The sequence below is a fragment of the Emys orbicularis genome, chromosome 12 (genome assembly GCF_028017835.1).
Source record: "Emys orbicularis isolate rEmyOrb1 chromosome 12, rEmyOrb1.hap1, whole genome shotgun sequence".
In the NCBI taxonomy this organism is placed as follows: Eukaryota; Metazoa; Chordata; order Testudines; family Emydidae; genus Emys; species Emys orbicularis.
Genome location: NC_088694.1, coordinates 23,871,419 through 23,899,164, shown reverse-complemented (window position 1 = coordinate 23,899,164; position 27,746 = coordinate 23,871,419). Strand labels below are relative to the sequence as shown.

Here is a 27,746-nt window from a genome sequence, read left to right as displayed (position 1 = left end):
ACTGCTGGAAACAAACATCAGACTTTAGGGAGCAATGATCTGCTTCAGTACAGAAAATTGTATGGTCTTATTCTAAACACAAAAGAATGAAGGCCTTTCCATGGCACCACAATTAGGGCCTGATCCTAGGATGTGCTGTGCTCTCTCAACTTCCTTTGAGTTGAAGGGAGTCACAACTTGCAGGATTGGATCTTTAACATGTTCTGATCTCAAACAGAACCACTCAGATCCAACACAGAACTTTCAGCTTGCATTTCCATCTTTCACTTGTGTCCCTCTCTGCTCCCAAATTCATTCGGTTCCATATATCACCACTTCTTGTGACTGAACCAGCCCACTGGCAAATTAACGTCTGTGTTCATTCCCTTTTCATTCTCCTTGGGGTTCACAGTTGCACATAATACACCATTTGTTCTCTCCGCTAGATCTCTCCACTTGGCACCAAGCAGATGTCTATAGCAAACACTTACAGCACTATCATTCTAGTTCACAGTCAACAGTTACTGAAAGAGGCAGCTTTCTCCCCGAAATGCAGCTAGATGTGGCAACTGACTACACTTGTTCCCTTGCAGAGAAATTGGACAGATATTTGGCAGTGTCCTTTTAAAAATCAGAATCGAACTATTAAACTGCAAAGTTTAACTGGCCATAAATTGCAGCAGGGTCTTGTATTTTTCCATGGTAGTTTGGACATGTGCATTTTATGAGCCGAGAGAGGTGAAAAGATTGAGGGAAAGAGAGAAGAGAGCACCAGAACAAATGCACCATTGTCAAGATTCCATCAGAACATGCTCCAGGGCACATAGCATATTTGATCATCAAAGCTGCCACTTTACTTCCAGAAGATGTGTCACCTGCTTGGTAATAGAATATCCCACTTGTAACAAGGCAAAGAGGAGATATGAGGATCAGGAAACATTTATTACCTGTTTGGTCAATTTTGTCACTGATGGGGAAAATCATCCTCTGATATTTAAAGGGACTAAGCCCCAAGGATATGTTATGGTTGAAGCCCCTCGCTTTGGTGAGTGTAGCTGTCAATTCCCAGACACAGAATTCGAGGATAAAAGGTCCAAAATGAGGAGCATAGCATTTCTGTAACTTAGCCTTATCTCTCCAGTTCACTTGCCAGAGGCTACTGGGCTGGAACAAAAGCAGAGTCTCAAGCACCAACAAAATGCTGAAGTTAATGGACAGTCACTAGAGTGGTTGCCATCCCCACAGGCTTAGCACAATCCAAGACATCAAATAATGCTCAGACAACATCCTGCCATACATAACAGGTTACCTGCTATGCCCACTCACTCTGGGGGCCTCTTGCTGCCAAAAGAATACCTGCAAAGAACAGTTCTTTGTCATTATACTACGCAATCTTTTATTTCAAGTGTTTCAGCAAGCCTGAGCACAAACAAAAGATGTTCTTATGTAAATTAAAGAAATAATGCCCACGCCCCCCAACATTTATCAACAAATTGGAAAGAAAAATAAATCCAGGTAATAAGTTCCACTCACTAGCATGCATTAAAAAAAATGAGGTTTGAAAAAATATCAGTTTCTGTTGAATAGGAACCTATTTTACAATTATCTACTCTTAAGTGTATATATAGAGAGAGCGAGCAAGCAAGATGGGGAACGGGTAACTACAGTAAGTAGCCCCATTAATTCTGATTACAGTATAATGTTCAAAAGGAGATTTTAGGCTAATACACTTATGTCTCAGCTGCAGAGAGTTCCATCTAAAATCATTTAATATGCTACTTATAATCTCTTTTGACTAGTGGTTATTTACAGCAAATATTTCAGGCTTTTATGTGCATGTGTGAAAAATCAAATATTAATTATATCAATATAGGGATCCTAAATCTTATATTTTAGCATCAACTTTACATATACAATGTTTTTTCCATTAAATTTTAAAGAGACACCATCCACTTGAAAGATAATTCTCCTATCCGAAGCCCTTTTTAAACCCATTATTGTTACAACACATGCCTAATGAGTAACAGATTAGAGAAAAATAATTGTTTTCCCAGTTTGTTCCTTTTTTGTGCACTTGATAGTTCTCTCTACAGCCATTTCCATGAGTTCATTACAGTCATTTTTCCTTGTGTGTGACAGTAACCACAGAAAAGAAAAATGTTTTTATAAAATATGAAAATGTACTTCCAAACTCTCAAAAGTTGGCAAAGTGATTCTTCAAGGGTCAGCAAGGGACCCCCCCCCCCCCCCCGCACCCACCCCAGTGTATTCTGGTGGGTTCCCCCCCCCACACACTTCTGAAGCATCAGAGATGGCCATAGCTGGAGATGGGACACTGGACGGGGAAGGCCAGGACTCTGAGGTGGGCATTTGGGGGTCTGTCAGAACTCAGTGGGGAGGGTGGATAGGGGTCGGGGCAGTCAGGGGACAGGGAGCAGGGGGGGTTGGTGGGGGGTCTCGGGGGGGGGGCGGTCAGGGGACAAGGAGCAGGATGGGTCGGGATTCTGGGGGGAGCAGTCGGGGGGCAGGAAGTGGATGGGGGTCGGATAGGGGGCAGGGCCAGGCTGTTTGGGGAGGCACAGCCTTCCCTACCCTAAAGCTCATTCAGCAGTTTGAGGCTTGCAGACAACTATTTAACACCAAGAGCCAAGCTGTTATCTTTTTCTTTTCCCTACATTTAATTTCAGTGCCATAGGGAGATTCATGTCAGGGGAGGGTAGCTTCATTTAAAATTAGCCACTTTAGATTAACAATGATAGAGCCAAGAGAGCCATGGGGGAGGGATCACATGAGAAGAGCAATATCTACATCACCTATCTCCTTCCCAACCCTACCAAGGGAGACCCCCCCCCTGCATTCCCCGAGGCCCCAGAGGGGTTAATTCAGTGGTTCTCAAACTTTTGTACTGGTGACCCCTTTCACATAGCAAACCTCTGAGTGCAACCCCCCCTTATAAATTAAAAACACTTTTTAATATATTTAACACCATTATAAATGCTGGAGGCAAAGCGGAGTTTGAGGTGGATGCTGACAGCTTGCGACCCCCAGTAATAACCTCGTGACCCCCTGAGGGGTCCCAACCCCTAGTTTGAGAACTCTGGGTTAATTTAATTTTAGCACCCTGTGTCCATTCACAGGCATGTGCTATTTTGAGCATTTCAGTTTTCACAACATAGGCTCATCCCAGATTCTGGAACAATCTCAAATGCTCAGTTTGTGGAGTATGTACATAAGCTATACTAAAGACAAACCCACAGTAACCATCTCCAGTTTGTGAGGGACCCCATGGAGCCAGTCTCTAGGAAACAGATAAATTCATGGAGGTTAAGTCTATTAATGGCTATTTGCCAGGATGGGTAAGGATTGGTGTCCCTAGCCTCTGTTTGTCAGAGGGTGGAGATGGATGGCAGGAGAGAGATCACTTGATCATTGCCTGTTAGGTTCACTCCCTCTGGGGCACCTGGCATTGGCCATTGTCGGTAGACAGGATACTGGGCTGGATGGACTTTTGGTCTGACCCAGTACAGCCGTTCTTATGTTCTTATGTTCTAACCTAAATGAACCCAAAGTTGTGGAGACAGATATGAGTCAAGGAAGCCAGCAGAGTATCAGAAACCTGGAGAAGTCTCGGACTGGACGGGCTCAGGCGTTTGGTCACAAGCTGAGGTGGTTCAAATGTTTTGGATTTTTTTTAAGCAGAATTTTTTTATTGTTTCTTTAAACAATCAAACACAGCAAGCAGCAAATATTTGGCCACACACTTCTGAAACCCCAAACCATATTCAGGTTTTGGCAGACTAATTTCAGCTTTTCAATTAAAAAAAACCACAACAAATTTTGAAGGAAAGCAGACATTGTCCGTGATTTTTTCTACTTTTTAAAAACCCCTAGTTTTCGATCCAAAAAAAGTTTTGACAGAAAATATTTGTCCAACCCTTTTAATGAGCTTTAGTGCCTTTTAGCACTAGCTGATGCTGAGAACCAGTGACACCTTGTAAAGGTGACTTGAAAAGAAGTTTTCTCAAAACTGGGTTTGTGCTGAGATACGGAAGTTTTTTAAATGTTTATTTTTCCCAGGGCCCCACAGGTGCCCCCATGAGAATACAGTATTCTATAGTATTGCAACTTTTTTTTATGGAAGGGGCCCCCAAAACTGCTTTGCCCCAGGCCCCCTGAATCCTCTGGGCGGCCCTGTCCAAGGATTGCTGAAAAGTGCACACCCAGTGTCCGGAGATCTCTGATCAGAGCACTAACACGTACATGATCCGACTGAGACCTTTCATAGACATGCTCATCCCTGATCCCGTTCTTCTCTCCTAAACCGTTGCTTTTGTGGCTGACATCAATGACACCCATCTTGTTCTCCTCCAATTGCAGCTCTGTGCTACGGCTCTGCTCCTACCCAGAGGCAGCTCAGCTCTCGTCTCTCAACCCGTCCCTCTGGCTGACAACTTACCGCTGCCAGGCCTGAGCTCACTCAGCTGCCCCCACTTCACCTGTTGTCACCGTCTAACAGGCCAAAAAACACTATCACTCACTTGCCAAGATAGTGCTTACCATGAGTTTGGGGCATCTGGCTTCTTCCAGCCTGTAAAGAGTCAGTAAAAAACCATGCAGGGACTTAATTTATTTTGAATAGAATTTAGATTGATCAAATGCAGCTGCAGTCCTAAAAACGCTGCCCTGCGGAAAACCAGCCACTGTAACAGTGGTATAAGAAACCTTTTTGTATGGATACATACTGATTGGGAAAGTTTAGATAAGATATTATCCACTTCAATAAAATCCCTTTATGGTTATTTAAAGCAGGACATTTCATAATCAGTTTTTGATAGGGGATTTATTTAATCAAAAACCTTTCTGAAGTCCATGAAAACAGCTTTCCCTCACTCTGATCAATAATGTGACAAATCATGGATGATTTTGATAAGAATTGTCTCATGGTGCAGTAACTTTCTAAACTCACGCTAAGATAGTCTCGGTCACGCTTCAGTTGGATGCAAGGCCTGCGGTAAAGAAAGTTAGATAATTGTAACTTTGAAAGTTATTTTCCATAGCTTCACATGAAGAGAGAGGGAAGAGTGATTCAGTGGTCTAGATACAAGACTGGGAGCCTGAGTTCTAAAGCTGGCTCTGAGCAGGACACTGAAAATCAGGCTATAAGATATTGCCCAAACCAGAGGCAATAAGCACCTGCAGCTCCTGTTGGCTTCAGCAAGCTGTGCACGGGATGAAATTGTGGAAAAGCAGCATCACTTGCCCCATAACCTCAGCCATACAGAACACAACGCCATCCACAGCCTCAGAAACAACAAGATTTTCAATCGCCGTAGAAGAATGCCTATATCAAAGGGGTACTGGAGATTATTTCACAGGATACCATCAAACTACGTCACCTTTCTGAAAATTGTGGATCTACTATACTTACAACCACCACCTATGGTTTCTGCAACAAATATATTAGTGATCATTTTTCGGTTTACATGGTGCACTTGGAAACCAGTTCTGTAGTCAGTTTTGCTGTTTGTGCTGTATAGTCATTTAGGACCTGACCACAAAACAGAGATATGTACATGAACAAAGCCACATACATGTGTAAACGTTTGCTGTTTTTCCATTGCTGAAATGGCCTTGCAAATAGGGGAGCAGAAAACACACACACAAATCAGTATTGGCTAAAAAGATGCTCCATCATAAACTGATTTTTTTCATTAGCCAGTTTTATAAAAAAAAAAATCGAGTTAATGGTGTCACTTTCTTCTTTGTTCAGAACAGTCTTGAAAGATTGTTACTGTGTAAGTCTGATGTAATTATCCTAGTAATAAGATATTTGAAGAGGTTGTACCACCCGGTATGAAAATCGGGATAATGATTTAAATTTTCCAGTCTATTATCTGAGTTACCATTATGAGGATATTATATAAAATCTTCAGATATTGGCTAAGCATCTTCCCTCCCTCCTTAGAGGCAACATTTAGATCATTAGAATCTCTCCAACCTGGTGCTTTTGACAAAGTATAAATGTCATCACTATCAATCTCAACAACCTCTGTATGACAATTAACATTAACGCAGTGACCTTCTCCACAGTTAGTAAATTACAACTGAAAAAAAAAAATAGAGTGACATTGGTTAGCCAAATTGGTCCGATTATCTACCTCATCATTCGTGATGTTAGTCAATGCCATACAGAGTAAAGGAAAACCCAGTGATCTGGGGCACAGTAGAAGAGATCATTAGAGGCAGCACTAGTGCCCCTTCCTCCACCTCCACTGAAGTAAGCTTTAATTTAAAGCAAGTGTTCTTTACAGAGATGACATGCACAAGTTTGCAGATGCTGGTTTTTGTTGCTCCTGCAAAAGTGTGATTGCACCCATTGTTTAAGACACCTAATTTGTGCAAGGTTTTATTTGAAATACAAATCAGGAAATTACAGGGCAAATCAAGCCCTGCCATGGCACAATTGCAGTTCCTGCGTTGGAGAGTTATAGAGACTGTTTCCTTCAGTAGCCCCTGGAAGGCATAAACTACTGCAAAAGGGAGCAGTGAGGAAGCAGGACTGAGCTGTCCATTTCCCCCTCTCCACCATCATGTGGAGCTGGCTGGACACAGGGGCTCATGCTGTACCTTGTAAGGACTGGTGTAGTATGTGCACTCCCTCTACGGGGCTCAGGAACTTGAGGGATTATGCCTCCTTGGGAGTGTTGCAGTTCCTGAGTGTACAGTTATCTGTATACAGAAATCTGGGTTTACAGGTCCCAATCAGGTGCCAAATCTCAAACTTTGACCTTCACCATTACCAGTGTAACACTAGTTTCCATCTTAGCCCCTTAAGACAATCGATCAGACCGTGATTTGTGCTGAAGGCTAGAGAATCTGACAGTGATTCTGGTGTTCGGAGAGTTGCAGGAAGGCAAGAGGATGAGCACAGTGGCACTTGCTGAAATACTGAGTGTGTTGGGATGCTGGCATCACTATCCTTGTTCTTTCCCTCTATGTGCAACAACTGTGGAAAACCCTCCAACCATCTGCCAGCTCCTGCCTATCTGACAGATATCATGCAACATCAAACACCTGTGTGCCAGATCTGCACAGTTTGCATGAATGTCACTGCTGTTTTGTCTCAAGAAAACACTGCATGCCAAGTGCTTTACTTGCCCATTTCAAAGAGAACAGAATGTAGTTAGGAAGCTTCCGTTTTCTTCACGTTGCACTCAACTCCCTACTCTTCCCCATTTGGAGAGGGAAGGAGGGTTGACAGGGGTTCTCATGCTGTGGCAGTATGTGATGAATACTAATGCATCAAGACTTAATCCAACCAGAGGAAAACATTTGGCCAAACGTAGTTACTGCTTAAAATACTTTAAACCCCCTTGCAGACATCAGGTTGGTTGGTTTACTTCATCAACATGGATATTTGGAATCAGATATTTTGCACAAGCTCACTAAAGTCCACTTGCTATATTACCCTAGTGGAAGGAAGAGAGAGACATCCTCTATCAACTTTTCTCCTTTGTTTAAACTATTGCAAGAGACATCTAGAAATGTGCAGATGAAATGTGATCCAAACCTTGAGAAGAAAGCAGTATGGAAGGCAGGAACTTACAGTGGGATGCCTAACCCACTCCATTGCCGTCCAACAAGCTTGATTTCCCTTGGCAAGTGACAAATACACAGCATATTCAGAACACCAAGAACGGGTTCATCTTTCACCAGGAAAGTTAAAACTGGATTACAGAACTGGTCTCCTCCACCCCCTTCTTCAAAATTCCTCCATGCAAACATGAAGGAACAAAGCACAATATCCTGCAACATTCAGATAGCACTAAATGCTGCCGCAGGTAAAGTTATTCAGCCTCCTTGAATGGAGGACAAAAACGTACTCGTCCCACACTTTCTAACACTTGCCATTAATGCTATTGATTTGTTGGAACTTTTTATTAAGGCAAAGTTACAACAAATCATTATAACATACTACATCATACATCGTTAATTCAGGATCAGGTTAATAGTCAAAGAACCTGGCTAAAGATTCTGACTTGCTGGCTGGGTAGTTGGTGAGAAAGCTTTTCAATTACATGGACAGTCCATATTTTATGATAGCACAATTCCATAAGAGGAAAGGTCAGCTTTTTCCAATAATATGCAATATAAAGTCTAGCTGCTAACTATAAACAAATAAATTAATTGTATGTTCATTCAGATTTGTACACATCAGGAAGTTTTATGGTGAAGTCCCCATGAATTTAATTATGAGGTCTGATTTGATTCTGTAAGTCAAAAGCCCTGGTTGATAAATTCAGCTGTGCATAAAATTTCATGCAGAGCAAAACTAGCCATATGGGTATCAGTGGGTGGAGATTTGCACTGTTTTGAAGAAAAAATAAGTCTGGGGAGGAAATCAAAGACAAACCAAAACAAGACATTTCGAAACAATCACAGAATTACATATTATAAAAATATTTCTGAAGTTTGTACAAAGTGCTGAAAGCTTTCTGTTTTGTGGCTGACACTGCAAAAGTTACCTAAGAGGTAAAGTATGTATTTACTATGCACTTAAGAGACAGAAACATTGATAATGGGCTTGTCTTAGGGTCAATGAACTAGTTTGAAAGATTATCATTGGCTTGTCTTCTTCTTATCTTCTTGGGTTTCCCACTTCTACCGTGAGTGGGAATGCATTGTAGATGTCTAAACAGCTGCCTATGCCTATTAAAAGCAGGCCACCTGAACAGAAAAATGAATGTAAGAAAACAAACATACCACAATCAATCCATATCCTGAATTCAAAGAGCGCTCCAGACAATACAGCTACATCAGAAGAGAGGTGGGAGTATTGGCTGTTATTGGGTCAGTAACTCATTGGTGCATAGAAATAAGGGTAGAGCTAGATACAGCTTGCACTGTAATGCAGCCTTGTTCAGGTTTCAATCACAAAACATTTAAACCAAAACCGCAGTGCTGTTTATAAAGTATAAGATTCCCCTACCTGCACATTTTGTTCTTGTCGTGAGTGGAGGCCCAGGGGGCCCTGTGCCCCCTTCACCAGGACGGGTGAGGAGCACTCTGATCTCATACTCCACATCGGGGTCCAGGTGCCACAGTTTGTAATTTGGGGAGTCTACGATGTGTGTTTCTGCCCAGTTCCCAGTGGTTGTACGGTACTCCACCTCCTTCAGTATTATAGGCCCATCTCCGATGATAGAATTGGCGTTGGGTTTGATCCACAGATAGGTGGCGCCGACAGCCAGCAGTTCAGGGGGCGCAATGGGCGTGGGAGGTTCTGCAAGCAACAAAAAATTAGAAGATGCTTGTGAAATGTGTTAATAATGCTTAACTTGACTGGACTTTAACAATACACCATGTTCAGCAGAAAGGCTGGTCCAAACTCTGCTCTGTTACACAGGTGCACTTCTCACGAATACGTACCTGATAATACCTTACATGAGATTGAATTCCATGGAATTGAGCATAATTTGGCTTAATATATTTATTTCTAACTGGGTGCTATAACAGACTCCAGGAGGCAGAAAGTCCTACCCTTTACGGAAAATGAGGAGCCACATAATATGAAAAAAAATAAGTTTTATCTATTTAGAAATATTCTCACGAAATACAGCTCCTGACCGTAGCCCAGCCCATGTACTCATCTCAAAATAGAGAACTTTATCCTCACCCAGCTCCTGAGTAATTTACCATAGAGTGATTATTAAAATAAAATACAGTAACTTGAAAAGTTCAACACTGTTCCCACAGTTATTTCCTACTCTAAGAGGAGAAAATGCAGTGTATCAAATGGCACTGTATAGCTGTGGGCAAAGACCATGTTTTTATCGGTGACCACTGTATTTAGGAAATTCAAAATGCCATTTTAATAAGAAGCTGTAGTTTTAAAATAGGATACATTTTTAGACCAAATTAGTTGACAGTGTCTTTAAAAATACAATTGAAAATGTATTTAAATGCCTGAAGGGTCTTTGCTTGTTTAATAGTAACACAAACAGAATGCTGCTGAAGTTCAATGTAACTACATTACAGCTATGGTGGGGCTAAAAGAGAAACTGAGACAGTGAATTAACAGACACTATTGTTTTCCAGAGCAAAATATGTTTAACTTCATGAGTGATGGCACTAAATCCAAGTCTGCGTGAGACTTGAAGACTGCCTGGAAGAAGTCTGAGAAGCATCATCAGGAGGCAGGAACCAGACGGGTGCAGATTACCTCTGTGATAAAAAGGAGAGCAAGTCAGCAAGACAGCTCTCCAGCACCCTTTGATTAAATCCTCAAAAAGTCTACAGGGGCCTGGCAACCTGCCTCATTTTTTGTACTATCCCTGTATACATAACACTGGCATATTGGAAGCCACATGAATACCGTATGCCTTGTGGTTTTGAAAACCTGAACTGAAATGTGCAAGATTCTGAGTGATTTCTTTAATCACATCTGGTCTGTTTTCCACCCCTCTAATTTGGTTTGCCCTCAGCCCAGAGGACACAGAAATTCTCTTTGCTTGTGAAACTAAGGAGACAGACACAGCAGACACCTTTTTTCTTAAGGAAAGAAGTCCTATAGAAGTTAGTGACATAGAGCCTTTTAAGTTTTAGAAATAGATTTCTGTAAGAGTTACTCTAAAAACCCTTTTGAATTGAATAGAACGATAAGCTTTCCTCCTGTGATTAGTTAAAGGAATGAATGCCTTGGCTGCAAACCACAGAGGAGCTCAAGAGATATGCATTGATGGGGAATGAGAACAAACTTTGGGGTGTGCAGAACATTCCTGAAAGTGTGGAAATGCCCCCACTGAACCTTAGGAAGCACCATAGTCCCCCATTCCATAACTTACAAGGTTCATTGTAGGGGCATGGAGGTTACCCAAAGTCATAGGAGATCCTGCAATTCCCCACTTGAAATTTTTGATGGAGAAAAAACCCAACTCCATTGACAAGCCTTCTTAGCCAAGGGGTTTTTACTCTGAGCTTAAATTCTGTAGAGCATCAGGGCCTTAGATTAAAAGCCCTCTAGCAAGACACCTGGGCCTGGATGCACAAAAGGAGCTAGGTGCTTAAGTCTCTGTTTTAGGCACCTAAGGGTATGTCTACACCATGAGGGAGGAGGGGCCCAGATTCTGGGCTCCAGCCCGAGCCCAAACGTCAACACTGTAATTTTCTATAGCCCCACAAGCCTGAGTGAGCTGACATGGGCCAGCCATGGGTGTTTTATTGCAGCGTAGACATACCCTAAATCCCAGTTTGGGGACCACTGTAATGCACAAAACTCCTGCTGAACTCTGTTGGCACCTAGACTCAGTTGACACCTAGCTTTTCAGGGTACAAGTTCCCTCGGTGCCTATGTTTCTGCCTCTGGACATGTGCGCTGCTGCTTCCCTCTAGGCACCCAGATACCTATCTTCCACTTAAGCCACAAAGTGATTCACAAACCAGGGGAAGACAGGCATTTGGCCACCTAAGTCATGTGCCGGGCCCAATCCTATAGGTGCCCTCTGGGCACGGCTACCGGGTAGGGCCCCTTAGATGAGTTCACACAAAACAGCTGAAGGAAGGGAGAAGGAGGAGGTCCCTCGGAACGTTTAGCACATATGGGCACCCTGACCACTGGGCTGAAAGTTATGAGGGAGGTCCTCCTCCTCCCTCCCGGCTTCTTGTTAAAATGGTGTAGATCAGTGGTTTTCAACCTTTTTTCATTTGGGGACCCCTAAAAATTTCAAATGGAGGGGCAGACCCCTTTGAAAATCTTAGACATAGTGTGTGGACCCTCAGGTGTCCGTGGACCACAGGTAGAAAAAACACTGTTCTATGGTAATGACAACCTTTCACAGACCCCTTAGACGTAGGCTGTGGACCCAGACTGAAAACCACTGGTGTGGGCACCTGACAGCAGGAGAGGGGTCACAGCTGAGAATCGCTAACAGCATTGCAGTGATAGGCTTAGCACCCTCCCCTTCTGGTCAGCATCTCCCATTAGCTAGCCTAGGAGGGCTCCTTGCCTAGCATACTTGCTTTTGTGATTTGCAGACTAAGGCGCCTGTCTCTCCCCATTCATTGTAGAGGAGCCTAGGCGCCTCACTTTGGCTTTGTGAAGCACAGCGATTTTCTAGGTGTTTAACTCCTTTTGTGCATCCAAGCCCTTGTCTGTAAAGCAAGTAGAACTAGCACGGTGATACATAAATAAATAATAAAGAGCTGAACAAATAATCTAATGAATAAGTAATTCAGTAAATTCCAGCCCTATTTGTGGTTTGTTAGCGTAATATAATTTTCTCCGATTAATCCGCTACTCAACAAAATTTATGGTGAATGTTATTTACTCTGCAGCTTGCTATTCAAAGTCTGAGCTGTGTTGCTTCATTGGGATCAACCATAGAAATCACACTATTTGTTCCCTGGAAGAATGAGCAACTCTTATCATCACAATTCTAATTGTAGTGGTAGATATCCCCCAAAAGCAAACAAAACAGTGTGAGAAATAGTTTGTTTAAAATTCAAACAAATGTTTGCAAACTTAGTTTTTGCCCCGTTCTCCAAACTCCAGGCAGAAACTTTTTAGTGTCAAAAAGCTAGTGGTTTACATTAGGGACGTCTCCAACAAATCTATTTTCAAAAAAAATCAACCACGGGTAGCTAGATTTTCATTAAAAATATGAGCATCGCAAACTGCTTAATATTGATTTTTCCCTTCTGCACCATAATTAAAAGATGATCTTACAGATTTATTTTTTTATGCCAAAAAAAAAAAAAACCGACGGCATCTTACAAGTCAAGTTACATCCCAAGTTAGGAGACAAATGAAATATTAAGCCCCAAACTCCTGGGTATCACATAGTATAATAGCAACATTATGTAAATTACTTTGGGATTTGATTGAGGATTAGAAAAAAGATTTACCGGTAGAACAGTTAAATTAGTAGAGCTCCATCTTCTCTACACATTCAAAGCAAGTTTAGATACTCTAAGGATTAGCAAACCGCTTCAGAATAAGAAATCCACAGTGCTCTCCTCCATCCCCTTTCACCTCCACCCTGGATCAACACAAACCTTTCTGAAGGGTTGTCCAATGTTTTCTTGTTTCCATGTATTTTTGCTCTTTCAGGTTCTGACTAGGAGCAGAAGTGCCAAAACATCACAAGAAAATGATGAAAACTGCTTAAGACTGTCAAACCCAATTCTAAAGATTCAAGGAACTTGAATGAATATTAGTTGAACTAATTATTTTGGCCTCAATCCTGCACCACTGAAGGCAACAGGAGCTTTTCCATCACCTTAAATAGGACTAGGACCAAGACCTTAACCTCATTCTGGACCTAAATATTGAAAATATTTCACCTTAAAGAATAAAGCCATTATTTATCAGAGCAGGCACCTGGAGCAGGAGCAGTATATTTGTTGTGACCTATGCAAATAAACTGCACTTGTAACCATTACAAATTGCCTGCCTGATGCTGCTATGAGCTGGCGATTCTAATTAACATTTATGTGATCTTATCAGTGATTTTAAATGCTTATTAAACGGAGTGGTGACAGATTGAGGATATATCCATGTCAAATTGTGAACTCCATTTTGTTTTTATGAACCCTATTTTATTCCAGGGGCCCTACCTTATAATAAAACCTTTGTTTGGGTATGTGACCTTCATGTTGTATTACAAACCTCCTTAGTGGATTAGAACATCCATTTTATAGTAGGAGCTTGACACCTAGTGGAAAGATTATGTCTGAGAAGCTGTGACAGAGCAATCAAGGATCATCAATGTTGAATGACTCTCCTACTAGAACAATGGGTTTTCTTCTGGTAGGCTATCAACTTTGAAGGGCTACACAGAAGCCAACAGGGGATGAGGTGTTTCTCTGAGTTAGGAGGAGGAGGGGTGACCACCACCAAATAAAAACAGAGCAACTTAAGGAGAAAGAGAAGGTAGGAAGGGCTGTCTAACACTTAAGGACACTGAACAAACCCAGGACTTGTGGAAGGCATGAGTTCAGACTTAAGTGGAGGAGTGCTGTTCATGAACTTGTTTTTCAAAGATAAGTAAATCTAGTGTGCTTTGATAAGCGCCCAGATTTTTAAAGGTATTTAGGTGTTGCTGTGCTCAGTGTCTCGATGCCTAACTGATTTGGGAGCCTAAATCTCATGTTCAAAAGGAATTTATTGACTTAGGAATCTGAAGTCTATCAACAGCCAATGGGATTTAGACACTTATGTGCCTAAATCTCGTTAGAAAATGAGATTTAAGGTCCCAAATAAGTTGGGTGTTGAGATGTTGAGTGTTACAATGCCTACATACCTTCAAAATCTGGGCCATAGTGTCTATGTCTAGGAAATTACTTTGCTAAGCCTGTGTTCCTTATTTGTTTGCAATGTTGTCCATCAAGGGGTTAATCAGAAGCTCGGCATGGCCACAGAAAAGTGGACCTGAGGGAACATGCAGAAGCAACTGGGGGTTCAGAAAGGCTTGTAGCTCTGGGGTTTAAGTCAGCCAGACTGCAAGATCCTACTGCCCAAGAAGAATGTCAGACATGAGGTCTGCACCTGGGAATGTGCATGAGACCCCCAGAGCTAGGAACAGTGACCAGTTAATACCCAGGCCCAGATGACTTAGAAGCAAGTGGGATCCATTCACAACAGATGGGCACCTGTTTGGAGATGGGGACTTGGCCAGGTTGTGACAAACGTCACCCCCTGCAATGTGACAGCTGATTTGACAAGGTCATCAAAAAAAATCCACTCAACTCCTTTAATTCACAAAGCATTGTATGAATTTCATGCTATTATATTAACCGCCTGTACACTGCTCTTGGGAATGCAATTTAGGCCCCTCCTATACCAGTGACATTGTTTCCATAGCGACTAATAGTCTTTAAAAAGAGAAAATGGAAGGACACTAAGCAAAGGGCAAAGGCATACAAAATAAAAGGAACATTTAACCTTTCTGTAGGGAGACTATCACAAAGCATCTAAGTGTTGTATAACTCAAAAGTGCAGGCCTGAAGATAACACTGCACTTCCGGAGAGATTTTCAAACAAAGATGTCAAAATATTTTATACAGACAGATATCAGTATGCCCATTTTACGGATGGGGAAACTGAGGCACAAGAAGTTTAACTGACACCCAAAATTAGAGGATTCTTATGGCCAAGCTGTGAATACCACCCAGATCTCTTAATTCTCAGTCCGGTACTTTAATCATATGACCATCCTTCTATTCTAATGGGCATCAGGCCCAGACCCATTAGATCTAAATCTAATCTAGAATTAAACCCAATTTGTATCAGAATCTCAACTCTCCCACAGTGAGGGATTCAGACCCAGCTCTCTATACAGTGTTTTTAAAACCAAATACCTTCAAATAGAAACCAAACCAAATCCACATAGCCTGAAATAGCATTCATGTATGGGGCAATACAGCATGGGGGAAACGCAATGGCAAACCCCTGAGGACCAGCAAATCTGCCAATAAGGGAATCAGTCACAATCTAACCAAATGTTCGAGAAAGGCAGGCAAAGAAGGAAGAAATGTGGAGGGACCCAAAATGTATTAAGAAAATGGAAACCCCACCTAAGTGAAGCCAAGAGAAGAATGGAATTGAGGGCATCTGAATAGAAGTAGCCAAAGAGACAAACAAAACAAGACATTACATATATCAAAAGTGGGAAATCAGCAGTTCTGCTAACTCCCAGAGTAAAGAAGTTCTGAAGAGGATACGTCCATTGCAGAGGCTAAATTTTTTCTTTGCATCAGTCTTCATTACAACATTGTTGGGCAGATATCTGGAAGAGAATAGGTTCAGGGTAGGTAAGGATGATGCACTTTCAGAGATTGGGGTGTCAAAAAAAAAAAAAGAGAGAGAGAGAGAGAGGTGGTTTGGGATGATTCTGCTAGGACCAGATGGTATTCACACCAGAGTTCCAAAGGAATTTTAAAATCAAATGGCCAAGCTCCTGATAAATACACAATTTCACTTTAAACTATGTGGGAAGGCTGGGAAATAGTAAATGTGATTGTCTTTTAAAGAGGTGCTGGGTAATCCTGTGAATAGATCAGTAAACCCTAAGCATTTATAAAATTGCAAAAATGGATTACACTAAACTACTTCCCAAACTGAGATAATCTATATGGTACATTTTCCCCTAATACTAGTCCCATGAGCAATAGGTTTCATAACTAGAAATACATAGCTATAACAATATCATCCTAGCAGATACCAATTCTCTATAGGGACCTTATGTTTTTGCAGCTTTAATCCAACATACCCGCACATATCTGGAGCTCCTGTCAGTGCTGTGAACAGTAAGATGTGATTATAATGGACTATGATTGCTCAAAAAATTACAGAGTCATGGGACTGGGATGAATTTCCCTGTAGGCAGCAGGTAATACAGTGAAGGATCAAACAGGGTGAAAAATACTTGCATGTTAGCGTCTACAGTCATATAATAGGCTGTGGACACAGACTGGTGGTAGACATCAAATCTATTTCAACCCTAATTTAACTGGAAAGTTAGCTGTGAATTTTTATTCTTAGATTAATCGACTATACAAACAGAATCTCTTGCTTGAGATCAGTAGCTGTTTGAGAGACTAGGACATAAAAACTCTTTTCACTGGAAGAACTAACCACCACTGAAATGCCTCAGATGATATCACTTGCATTAATTTGTCTCTATATTAACTTTTTGAGTATGCCTGCTTTAAAATTTCACCGGATTAAAAGACTATCAGTTTCAGAAACATTTCATGTCTTTAAAATAGGTAATGTAATAGAAATGGTTGAATCTTCCAAGCCAGTGAACTTTTAAGAGCAGCCACTATGTTAGCAGCTTTCATCTGAAGTTGGAAATGGCTGGGGAAACCTAGGACAGAAGGGGAGCCAAGTGAGAAAAGGCCCTTCAGCTTTAATGAGCATTTGTACATAATGTTCACATATTAGAGACCATTTCTTTCCAATGGATGATGAAGGATGGCATTATGGTTAAAGTATTGACTGTAACTCAGATCTGGTTTGAAGCCCCAGCTCTACTACAGACTTCTTATATGACCTTGGATAACCTGGTTCCTCATCTGTGGAATGGGGATATTACTTCCCTCTCTCTGTCTTGCCAATTTACATTAAACTCTTTGGGGCAGATACTGTATCTATGAACAGTGCCCATCACAATGGGGTCTTGAAGTACTACTGTGACACAGAAAGTAATTTCATTGTTGCCCTCCATCTTTGTACAATGATACAATGCAGCAATCTGTTACTACAGAAAAGCATTGTATGTTAGATCTGGTTAAAAGTTCTTACCTCTGTTTTTGTTATGCTCACCAGAAAGTGTTCAATGATCTACCATTCTCTCTCCCATGCATTTTTTGCATTAGACAAAATCATTTTTTGCAGTAGCTATCGCATGTCTACACCAACAGAGACTAACATTTCCAATTAGATGCAATAGTGATTGCACTGATGTTTATATTTATTTCAAAGTATGAAACATGAAAGAACACCTAATTCCAGGGACTGGGCACATATGACAAAATTAAAAATGCAAACAATTTTTCTTCTCAAAAGAATCCAGGCAGAAAACTGGAATTTCCACCATTATAGATTCCTGAAAATCCACACCACTACATTACCCAAATGACTGTTTCAAATAGATGGGGTTTGCAGCATGACCTATAAGTAAACAAACAAAAAATGGACTATTGCAAACTGTAATGGGATGACCTGTACCTTTAAGGGTCAGCGGCCTGGAGCAGTCAGTCCCATACAATTAGCCCAGCTGGGTATGGTATGGAGGATCCAATTCTTCTACAAAGAGCAGCAGGAAACTCCAGGAAAGAGGGGATGCTTAGAGGGAGGGACAGACAAGTCCACTAGGAGTGAATAGGCTCCAGCAGTGAACCCTGAGTCTTCAGGCACAGTGCTCCATGCAAGGAAGGCCTGAGAGACCCCAAGTGAGAAAGAAACTGGGAATATGGACTTGATGGGGCTTTTTGAGAACTTTATTTTGGAACTGACTTTAATGTTAATAAATCCAGCCCCAAAGGAGGGCATGCTGCACCAAAACAGAGTTGTTCTGATAGTTTGATTTACGGGGCCCTGAGCTGAAGAAGGGGGAAACTGTGGTAGGGCGCCTGCAGAATGACCTCAGGCCACAAGTGGATGCTCAGGAGGTGGCTGGCCCATTTACACAAAGCAGCAGGAGATGTTGGGGACCGAATTCCAAAACTGAGGAGCCCTCATGGAGAACTCTGCCAGCTTCGCTCTCTTACATACTAAAGGAGTATGTTGATCTCACCTGCTTCAAATACCTTTGGTAGCCCCATGTTGTAGGATCTAAAGAAATCTTTGTCAACCATCTGCAGCCTGGCACCCCACACCTGGCACTCCAGCTATCTCCCCTCTCACTTCATCTGTTGCGCATCATCAATAAACCAAGGTGACATGTGAGGACAAAGCGGTGGAAGGAGACAACTGGGAGGTGACCATATCAATTGTGGAAGAAGATTGTGAAGTCCGACAATCCATCCACAGAGTGGATGGTCAGAGTGGTCTGTCAGAACACAAGTTTATCCCTGAGATGTTTCTAGAGGCACTCTGGTTTCCTTTGGGAGGGTGAATCATCAGAACAGCCCCTTCACTCCAACTTCCTCTCATTGGTAGATCTCAAAGTGCTTTACAAAGTTGAGTAGATCCATTATCATTCTATAAAACAAGAAACTAAGGTGCAAATAGGTTAAATGACTTTCCCAAGGTCATGAAGGCAGAGCTGAGAAGATAATCCAGATCTCTTGACTTTCAGTACGGGGCCCTGGGAGCATTGCACCATACTACCATCCAAGTGTGCCTTTGTCCCAGTTCAATAATCAATATTCTGGCACTCGACCCGTCAAACTCTCATGAGCACTAACTGGTTAAGACGGATGTGTGGGAATGGAGAGATGTGACTTTAACGGTCAGTGCACTACTCAGCTCTTGAAAATTAGTCTTGGCAGCAATAGCCTCCTGCTCTCGATACTTCTGACACTCTCACAATATGGTGAAAAATGTTACCTGTCAAACTGTTTTTATAGAGGGTTGGTTTTTTTTAAGCTTTCATAAAATGCCCCAAGGGTGGCGAAAGGCAGGGGGAGAACAGCTGGTCTGTGGTTTGTCTGATTGTCTTTTATGAAAAAAGATTAAAGCAGCAAGATCAGAAAATATGAAAAATAAAATTCTTCTGAGTACCAGTGGGGAGAGAAAATGTCCCCTCCAAAAGAAAACAGAATCTTGTTCAGTCTTCTGGGGATAACTAATATGCACAGCAGTTTCTCAGCTTGCCCCGTCCTTAGCGATGGATGGACTGATGCAGATAAGAATCCATTTGAACCTTTAAAAATAACATGAACTAGAACATCTGAGACCAGAAGCTCACATAACTTCCCCCACCTCCTGCCACCACCTGCATTTTTCAGGAGTTTTTTGCTTCTGCATTTTCATATGTGACCAGAAGTCCCAGAATATTAAAAAATCTGTTCTCAGTGTGTTTCTTGCCTAATCAGCAGGAGGAAATATCCTGTCAGAGAGTCCAAGAGAAAAAGCTACTCATGAGATTTCCAGCCCAAGATCTCTGGATAAGCATTCTAAATGGCAGATGCTTATCTGAATTAAGCTTCTGAATCTTTTCAATCTTCATTACTACTGTAGTTCATAACGGGTACATCTCAGGTAATGCACAAGCAAAGAGGTGATCTCTTGCTGCCTTTAATTTTTTTAGTTGAAGATGTCCACATATAAAGAGCCACCGATGCCATATGGAAAACTTTGGAAAATACTCTAGGTTATACAAATCTGCCACCAAAGAGCCAGATCATGCCCTCATTCTGTGCTGTGCAATCATGCCAGCAAGAGAAGCTTCTCAACATCCCTCTTTGCAGCAGCAAGACAGGAATGCAACCTAGCACTTGAGAAGACCAGATCACTCCCAGCTAAGTTATCCAGCTCACATCCCTGAACTAGCTTGGAGGCACTACACTTATAAAAGCATCAGCTGTGCATGCCCCATGCATGGCCAGTCAGCAAATTCTACACCTACAACAGGCACACAGCCAGCACAGCTCTGCCTCATGCACACAGTACACAGCATAGTTTCCACCAATAAAGTCAGGAGGAATCTTTATCTATCTTCCCTGTTTTCTTTACAATCAAAGGTATGTATATGAAAAACAAGATCTGCGTTTCCAAAGACGTCACCCACTGCTGCGCATTCTCCAGCTAATGGGAATCGCAAGCCTCTGCTTGTGACATCTAGTTTAAGACCGCGGAACTGATCAATGTTTGCCAAATGGATAAGGATGGAGTTGGGAGGTAAGGAAACTTAATTTCAGGCTTCTCAGAGGGTATTCTAAATAATAAAGAACAAAGCATGTTTGCATGGCCTCCTTCCCAATAGCTGCAGGGTGTATTACAAATGAAGAACTGCAACGAACACATGTACTTTAATTTGGATTTTAAAAGCCAACTGCTTTTCAAAGAAGAATGAGAACGTGTTAAAGCTCCTGTGTTCTGATTCCCCCCCCCCCCATTTAAACAGTTTGTCACCATTTCACTTACTATTTTATTCACTCTGTTTATGACTATAACCTGCTGTTAATGTTTCACACTGCTGTCTGAACTGTATTCACAGAAGTTATCGCTCCCGGTTTTACACCTCAGTAAAGAGCAGCCTGAATTCTGAATCATAGTATTTATACTATACTGGCATTGCTTACAAGACTATTCTGCAGTGTGCATTATAAATATGAGGTGGTTTGTTAGTGGGTGATTGCCTGAGCCTCCAGTTCTTTTAATTTCCAAAAAATGGTATAAGGATTTTACAACATCCAGTAGAGGGCTGGGTCACTAAGGTAGCAATAGACTGCTATAGGGCCTTTTGCCTCAAAGTCAGAAGTTCAAATCTGGCCTAAGAGTATATCTGTAACAGTCTGACAGCATTTGCCTGAACGTCCTACCCAGAAGGAGAGTGTTGATTGTTCTGGGAAAAGTTTAAGAGGGTTCCGCCAACTCACTACTGCAAGTGCCTCATCAACCCATCTGGACATGCAAGCAATGGGGAGCGCCTCTGGGAGAAAATCTAGGGTGTCTGCTGAACAATCCCAAGGAAGGATCCTGGGAAACAGCCATACGGAGGAAGAAATTTTGAACTAAGGTTTTTTATTATTGATTTCTTGGTTAAAGCCAAACCCCAGGAAGGGACAATGAGGAAGGGCTGGACTTTACATAGCGTAGGGACTGCATTTGGAGAACAGATAGGGAAGATGCCTGTTCATAGGTAGGGCTGCAAAGCCAGTAACATAGGGTGCTGTTTCAGTGACCTACGCAAATTGAGCTGGTCTTACTGGGGAAGTATCACCATTGCACAAGCCACCAGAATTGCCCCCCTTAGCCTCAATAGCAGTCTCAGCAGAGGGGCCAAAGATTGAAAGGGCAAGGAGACTAAAATGCCTTTTCTGCCCTTAGACATGGTTGCGACAGATTAGAGCTGTGACATATGAGCAGTGTGAGAAGCTTGCGCTAAGGGGCCCAACGCTGTGCCTGCTCTATGAATGAACAATGTGACCCTCCAACATTCTGAGTCTGACATTCTTCATAGCTTACACCTGCCTCTACTCAAAGCTTGCCAGATGTCTAATTTTACCAACCCCCCCTTAACGTTTTAAAAGCAAAACAAAAAGAAATTGCATAATATCACTAGTTCTGATGCTTTATAGGGATAGGACTTTCTTCCCAATGGTTTTGAGAATAGAAGTTTTAGTTGATTCAGCTGTGCAATAACTGTTTAAAGTACAGGCAATGGAAACTTGTATTGATGGAATGGAGAAGACAGTGGAAGAGGTGATAAGACAAAAGAGTGGATTGTAGGCTAAATTGAGAAAGGCCTTTAAAAGTTAAGGATTAGAAGACTGTATTTGATGCAGTGGAAAAAAGGGGAGCAGGCTAAATGACTGACCAGGATGAAGATCATTGTGTTAGGGGGTGTGACAAAGGAAGGAGCTGAAGGCGTTAAGACAGGAAATAACAAGGATCTAGATGAGAGTTTTAGCAGTACTTACAGAAAAAAGACTGGACTTAGAGATGTTATGGAGTAAAAAAAAAATCAATAACTGAACATGGACTGGATGAAAGGTGTCTTGAGAGGACACAGTCAAAGATGACCCCAGGCATGGCAGGGAGTGTTGGGGTCTCCGATGATGAAAAAGTGGGGGAGAGAGAGGGAAGACAAGTGGTTCAAGTTTTGGTCATGTTAAATTTTAGTTTGCTGCAAGCCCTCCAAAGAGGATTTGTTAGATTGAGATGCAGAATTGAATGGAGGGAGACAGCTGAGGAGAGGTAGATTTGTGAGTCATTGGCATAGAGAGGCTTGCTGAGGTGGCACTAGCAAATGAGATCACCTAGAGAAAAGGGAGAGAAGGTGAAGAATGTTTCAAAGAAAGCCCTGTGGAACTCCCACAGGAAGTGGGGCAGAGAAGATGACCCAGCCAAATAGATGCAGAAGGAACAATTAGGGATAGGACAAGAGCCAGTAGAAGGCAGCTGTGAAAAGCAAAGAAGGAAAAGATTTCAAGAAGGATTGATCATCTTTGTCATAGGAAGTCCAGAGATTAGTAAGGATGGAGCAGGGCCCCTATATATAACAGGTAACCTTTGTTCAGCTATTCATGCCTAAAGCCTCAACTTTCAAAAATTCAGGATCCACAGTGCACATGATGAATCTGGGCATCCCCTTTGCACTCCAGAATCCTGTACTTGTGTGTCACGTACATAAGTACCTACCACTTGATCTCACTTGCAATTACCTTCTGTGCATACAAATAAGGGATTGAGAACACAAAGGAATTGTGTTGACCCACTTTGCCCCTGAGAATATGACTACCCTTCAAGCTGGTGGCGTAATTCCCAGCTCGAGGAGAAGCACCTGCGCTAGCTCTGATTGAATTAGCACCCTAAAAATAGTGTGCAGCCCCAGTGGTGTGAGCAGTGGCAACATTGGTGGGAGGAGCTAGCCTCCCCAAGCATATGCCTACCATCTCCGATGGGTACATACTAGGGGCAGCTAGCCCCTCCCGCTGCTCATACCACAACCGCTACACTCTATTAAACATGCTATTGGATCAGAGCTAGTGCGGATTTGTCTCCTCAATCTGGGAATTACACCTCCAGCATGTAGAGTAGTTTGAAACTTTAGCCCTAACTGTAAATCTACTGAGTGTCAGCGTTGCAGAGGTCAAACTCTTAGCATAGCCCTATGAGAAATTTGGGTATTTCCACTACTGGAGTAAAGTGAACAATACATTCATTCCACTCGGTACACCTCTACCCCACTATAACGCGATCCGATATAACACGGGTTCGCATATAGCGCAGTAGCAGCGGGGCTCCGGCGGCGCTTTAAAGGGTCTGGGGCTCTGGCTGCTGCGGGGAGCCCTGGGCCCTTTAAATCACCTCTGGAGCCCTGCCGCCGCTACCCCGGGGCTGCGGCAGTGGGGCTCCTCCAGCGATTTAAAGGGACTGGGGCTCCCCACAGCTGGAGCCCCGGCTCTTTAAATCACCGCTGCAGCCCTGCTACCGCTACCCCGATATAACGGCGTTTCACCTATAACGCAGTAGGGATTTTTGGCTCCCCACGACCGCGTTATATTGGGGTAGAGGTGTATCTCCACTCTGAGATGGAATGCCTAATCCAAATCACCAAGGAGCCCGGTTTCATTTAGGCACCGGGCAGCTCATGCTGAAAGTAGACAATACAGCAATGCTTACAAAAGCTGCGACAAAGCAGAAAACTTCTTGACCCAGTTCTGAAAGCACATGCAGTCCCCATGTTATATAGAAGCAACAACTACCAAGTGCAGAAAGTTCATCTGTTTTCATAACATTTTATTAAACAAAAATTGACAAAGCCACCCTGTCACCAAAAAGAGTCAATATAGACCCATTAGCTCCTGCCAACTCTTGCTTTAATTGTCTTATAGGTTAAAATGTAAGGGCATCAAACAGCAAGAGAGAGAATTACCATGGCATTCTATTTCATTAGCTTTTCATACTATTTGTGCTCGGAAGCTTTAGTATGAATCCCACCAGATCGTCAGAGGATGCATTCATTCTTTAATAAAGAATGAAATAGAATTGGATTAGTAGAATTGTATCTCATTTCCCAGTGTAAATTAAGTGAATTAGATGGAAGATTCTGTGCTTTAATTGTGAAGCTTATTACAAGAGCTCACACAGATTAGAACTGAATGCTCTTCTTTGAGTCTTGATTTGTACTTTAAAAGAAGAAAATTGCAGAGTCTCCCAATGGCTCGCTGTTGGTATGAAATGTTACCACACAGGAGCCTCCAATCCTGGAACAAATGTCATTCCTCAGACTCTGAGCCTGGGCACTGCAGAATGACCATTCTTCGCCTGTGATGGAGGGCTGGCCTAGGCAATGCATGTACAATCTGTGAGTGCAAATGATAACCAACCCAGATGTACATATTGGGTAATAGCAGACACATTAATATATATGCACAAAAATGCAGGCACAAACACCTTTGACTGTAAAAAACACTTCAAATGGGAGCAACATAGTCTCATCTGCTGTGATACTGAGGCTATGTCAACATAAGAAATTACTTTGGTATAATTTATGTCACTCATGGTGTGAATAATCCACTCCCCGGAGCGACACAAGTTATACCGACCTAAGCGTTGGTGTGGACAGCACTATGTTGGTGGGAGAGCTTCTCACGGATGCAGAAGTTATTCAGCCGATGGGAGAGCTCTTCATCGGTGCACCACTGTAAGTGCTGTTGTGTAAACGTAGCCTCAGTCTTGCAGTGCCTAACTTTTAGGTGCCTAGAAAAAGCACAGGAACAACATTGATTCACAAAGTCTGGGTTAGACCCCGAGGATCCCTGTACAACACACAGGAAGAGATGCATGCCCAAGAATGCAATTCACAAAAGCCAGCACACTAGGGGAGGAGCCGCCTAAGCTAGTCAATGGGAGATGCTGACAGGAGGTGGGTGTGCTGATCCCCACCACTCTCATGGAGATAGGTGCCTAAATCCAGGCTGCAGGGAGCAGTGTAGCTCTGTTTAGCGATCCACAGACAGGAACCCCTCTTCTGGAATCAGGCAGCTTTGGCGCCTGAGACGCATTTTGTAAGAATGCCTTAGGCAGGCACCTAATGACACACAAAACGTGGGGGAGAGTCGGGAAGGAGAAGAGAGGTGATGGTGTCTACCCTATTCAACTTTTAGTCAAGTGGTTAGAAAACTCAACTGGGATGTGGGGACTCAGATTTAATTTCCTCCTCTGTTGTAGGGAGAGAAAAGACTTGAACAAGACCTAACCACGGGCTTATGGGATATTCTGATGTGGGTCTCCCTCAATCTCTCCTGTTGAAGCTATTCCACTGTACATAAATATTAGAGTCATGGGAGCAGGGATATTGGACCCTGGGTCTCCTACCTCCCATGTGGATACTCTAAGCACCAGGCTACAGAGCCATTCTCAATCTGGCCCAACGACTAAGTATTTATCAGCAGTGGAATAGCTTCAACAGGAGAGAGAGAGCTCCACATCAGAAAATCCCATAGTTCTGCAGTCTGAGCACACATCTGCGGGGTAGGATTTGAAGAGAAGTCTCCCTTCGCCCGCTCCAACAGAAGGGGGAGTTGAACCTGGATCTCCCACATCCCAGGTGAGTGCTCTAACCACTGGGTGAAAAGTTCTAAGATGGGCACCACCGCCATCTCCATATGGTTTTTGAATGCAACCCGATCCAATAGGCGGCCTTTGAGCATGCCTACAGGATCAGGCCCTGCACAAAATAGATGGGCGACCGCCTACCTTCCCCAGTTCATTAGTCTGGGGCCTGAGGGAGAACGAGGTGTCTGGATACCTAGAGTGAGGCAGCAATGCACATGCCTAGAGACAGAAATTTAGGGGCTGGTGGCACTTTTACCCTGAAAGTTTAGGCCCAGAGTGAGTTTAAGCACCTACAGAGTTAAGTGGGAGCTTTGTGGATGGCAGTGAAGCCTAAAACTTGAACCTTAGCTGCTTAAATACCTTTGTGAATCTAGCCCATGCTGCCTAACTTAACATAATTGAACCTGGCCTTTTCAAAGGAGCACAGCGGCAGAAAAGAAGTTTTCATCTGTCAAATAATGGGGTCATGAGTGTGCCATCTCACGGATCAAACTACTTGTGAGCCCCATGCCTTATGGGATCTTAAAATTTCACAGCACTGGGCTACATTCAGCGAAGCTGGCTCAACCAACCCGGCCCATTGCACTTGTAGAAGGGCAAAAGATTCGCCCTTCTACAGGGCAACCTAAATCCTTATGCTTTTTTTCCTTCCTTTTCTTCCCTGAACTGGATGATCATTTTTCATTATTTTGTGTTTCATCCTTAGTGATGACATTGACGCTTTCTGATATGTCAAACAAGGCATATTGTCAATTTAAAATCTTTATTAGACTTGAAATAATTGCTACAAAAGCCCAACTGGGAGAAAACATTGCTATTAGAAAGCCCAGTTTTTAATTTACCTAGGAACATACACATAATGGCAGTATCCCATATGCCACAGTGAGCAAATGCTGTCTTTTCATTTGAAACTATTGCGACAGTGTACACAAACCAGAAGTTTCCCCTTTCCTGCTTCAGAACTGGTCCCTTGGAATTTTAAATTGGTTCTCTCCTTTCAGAATACTGGAGATTATTATAGTTTATGAATCTTCTACACTATACATTTTTCTCCTTTAATGATCTATTATATCAGTCTGCAATATCCAACTAAGACTCTATGTCAGACTAAAGCTAGGGAAGCCTGTTACTCTGTGAGGCTGCACCTGGTACATCATAGTACACATTTATAATGCCAACTACACTTGCCATCCATCAAAAAGGCAGGTCCCCTCAAAAAGTAGTTTGGCCCAGCTTTAGTTATGGCTCATGTTCTTAACTCCATGAACTGCTTGGGCTCATCTATCATGTGTTATTAAATCCATTTCATCTTTCTGCATGAGCAAGCTGCTAATCTCCCACAGGGATGGATGACTTAAACTCAACAAGTACCGGAAAAAAGAAAAGGGGGTTAAAAAAAAAAAAAGAAAGGAAAGGAAATGTAGAAGCTGTGAAACATGTAATTTTGGGTCAACACAAGTTCAAGCAGCTTCATCAGTTGCTATGCTACCAGCTTATGAATTGGGAAAGGATGAAGGCAACGAGGTTTTATAGCTTTGCCTATAGAGGCTATTTAGCAACTTTTGCTTTGTGGCACATCCCTGTCTGCAGAAAAAAGGATCGCTAGTCTGTAAACTGCTGAAATGGCAAGTGACTGGAGGTACCAGCTACTCTGAGCAGCGTGGAATGGTTTGTCTGGATTGATTAAGTAACTTAATCCATAGCAACCTGCTAGGTTTGCAGTGAGAGCCTAAGGCAGGATTTTTCATTTCATTTAAGGAAAAGTGGGGAATTAAACGTGCACTGCAGTCCGCCTCCCCACAACCAGCCATCTAGCGTACAGGGAACAGATGCAGAGAAATCAGTGGAACAGACACAATGATTAGAATGGGGTTTGAAAATGAAAGGCCAACAATGCAGAAGAAATTCCAGACACAATGGCATCAGACCCACCATTTCACTGCTGGTTCTGCTCTCACCTCTAACCGCAATATTTTCTAACATACCCACCATCCTGGTATCACAATGGACTACCATACACATGTGCAGTGCT

At 42.5% G+C, this 27,746-nt stretch overlaps 1 protein-coding gene across 2 annotated transcripts in view; it reads right to left on the bottom strand.

The window, feature by feature from the left end:
• The window catches only part of PTPRT (protein tyrosine phosphatase receptor type T), a 715,579-nt gene that overhangs the window by 358,854 nt on the left and 328,979 nt on the right, over positions 1 to 27,746 (bottom strand). For both annotated transcript variants that reach the window (XM_065414819.1, XM_065414820.1), the window contains exon 7: positions 8,969 to 9,262. In XM_065414819.1, the coding sequence (XP_065270891.1) occupies positions 8,969 to 9,262 (294 nt within the window). The remainder of the gene's footprint in view (positions 1 to 8,968; positions 9,263 to 27,746) is intronic.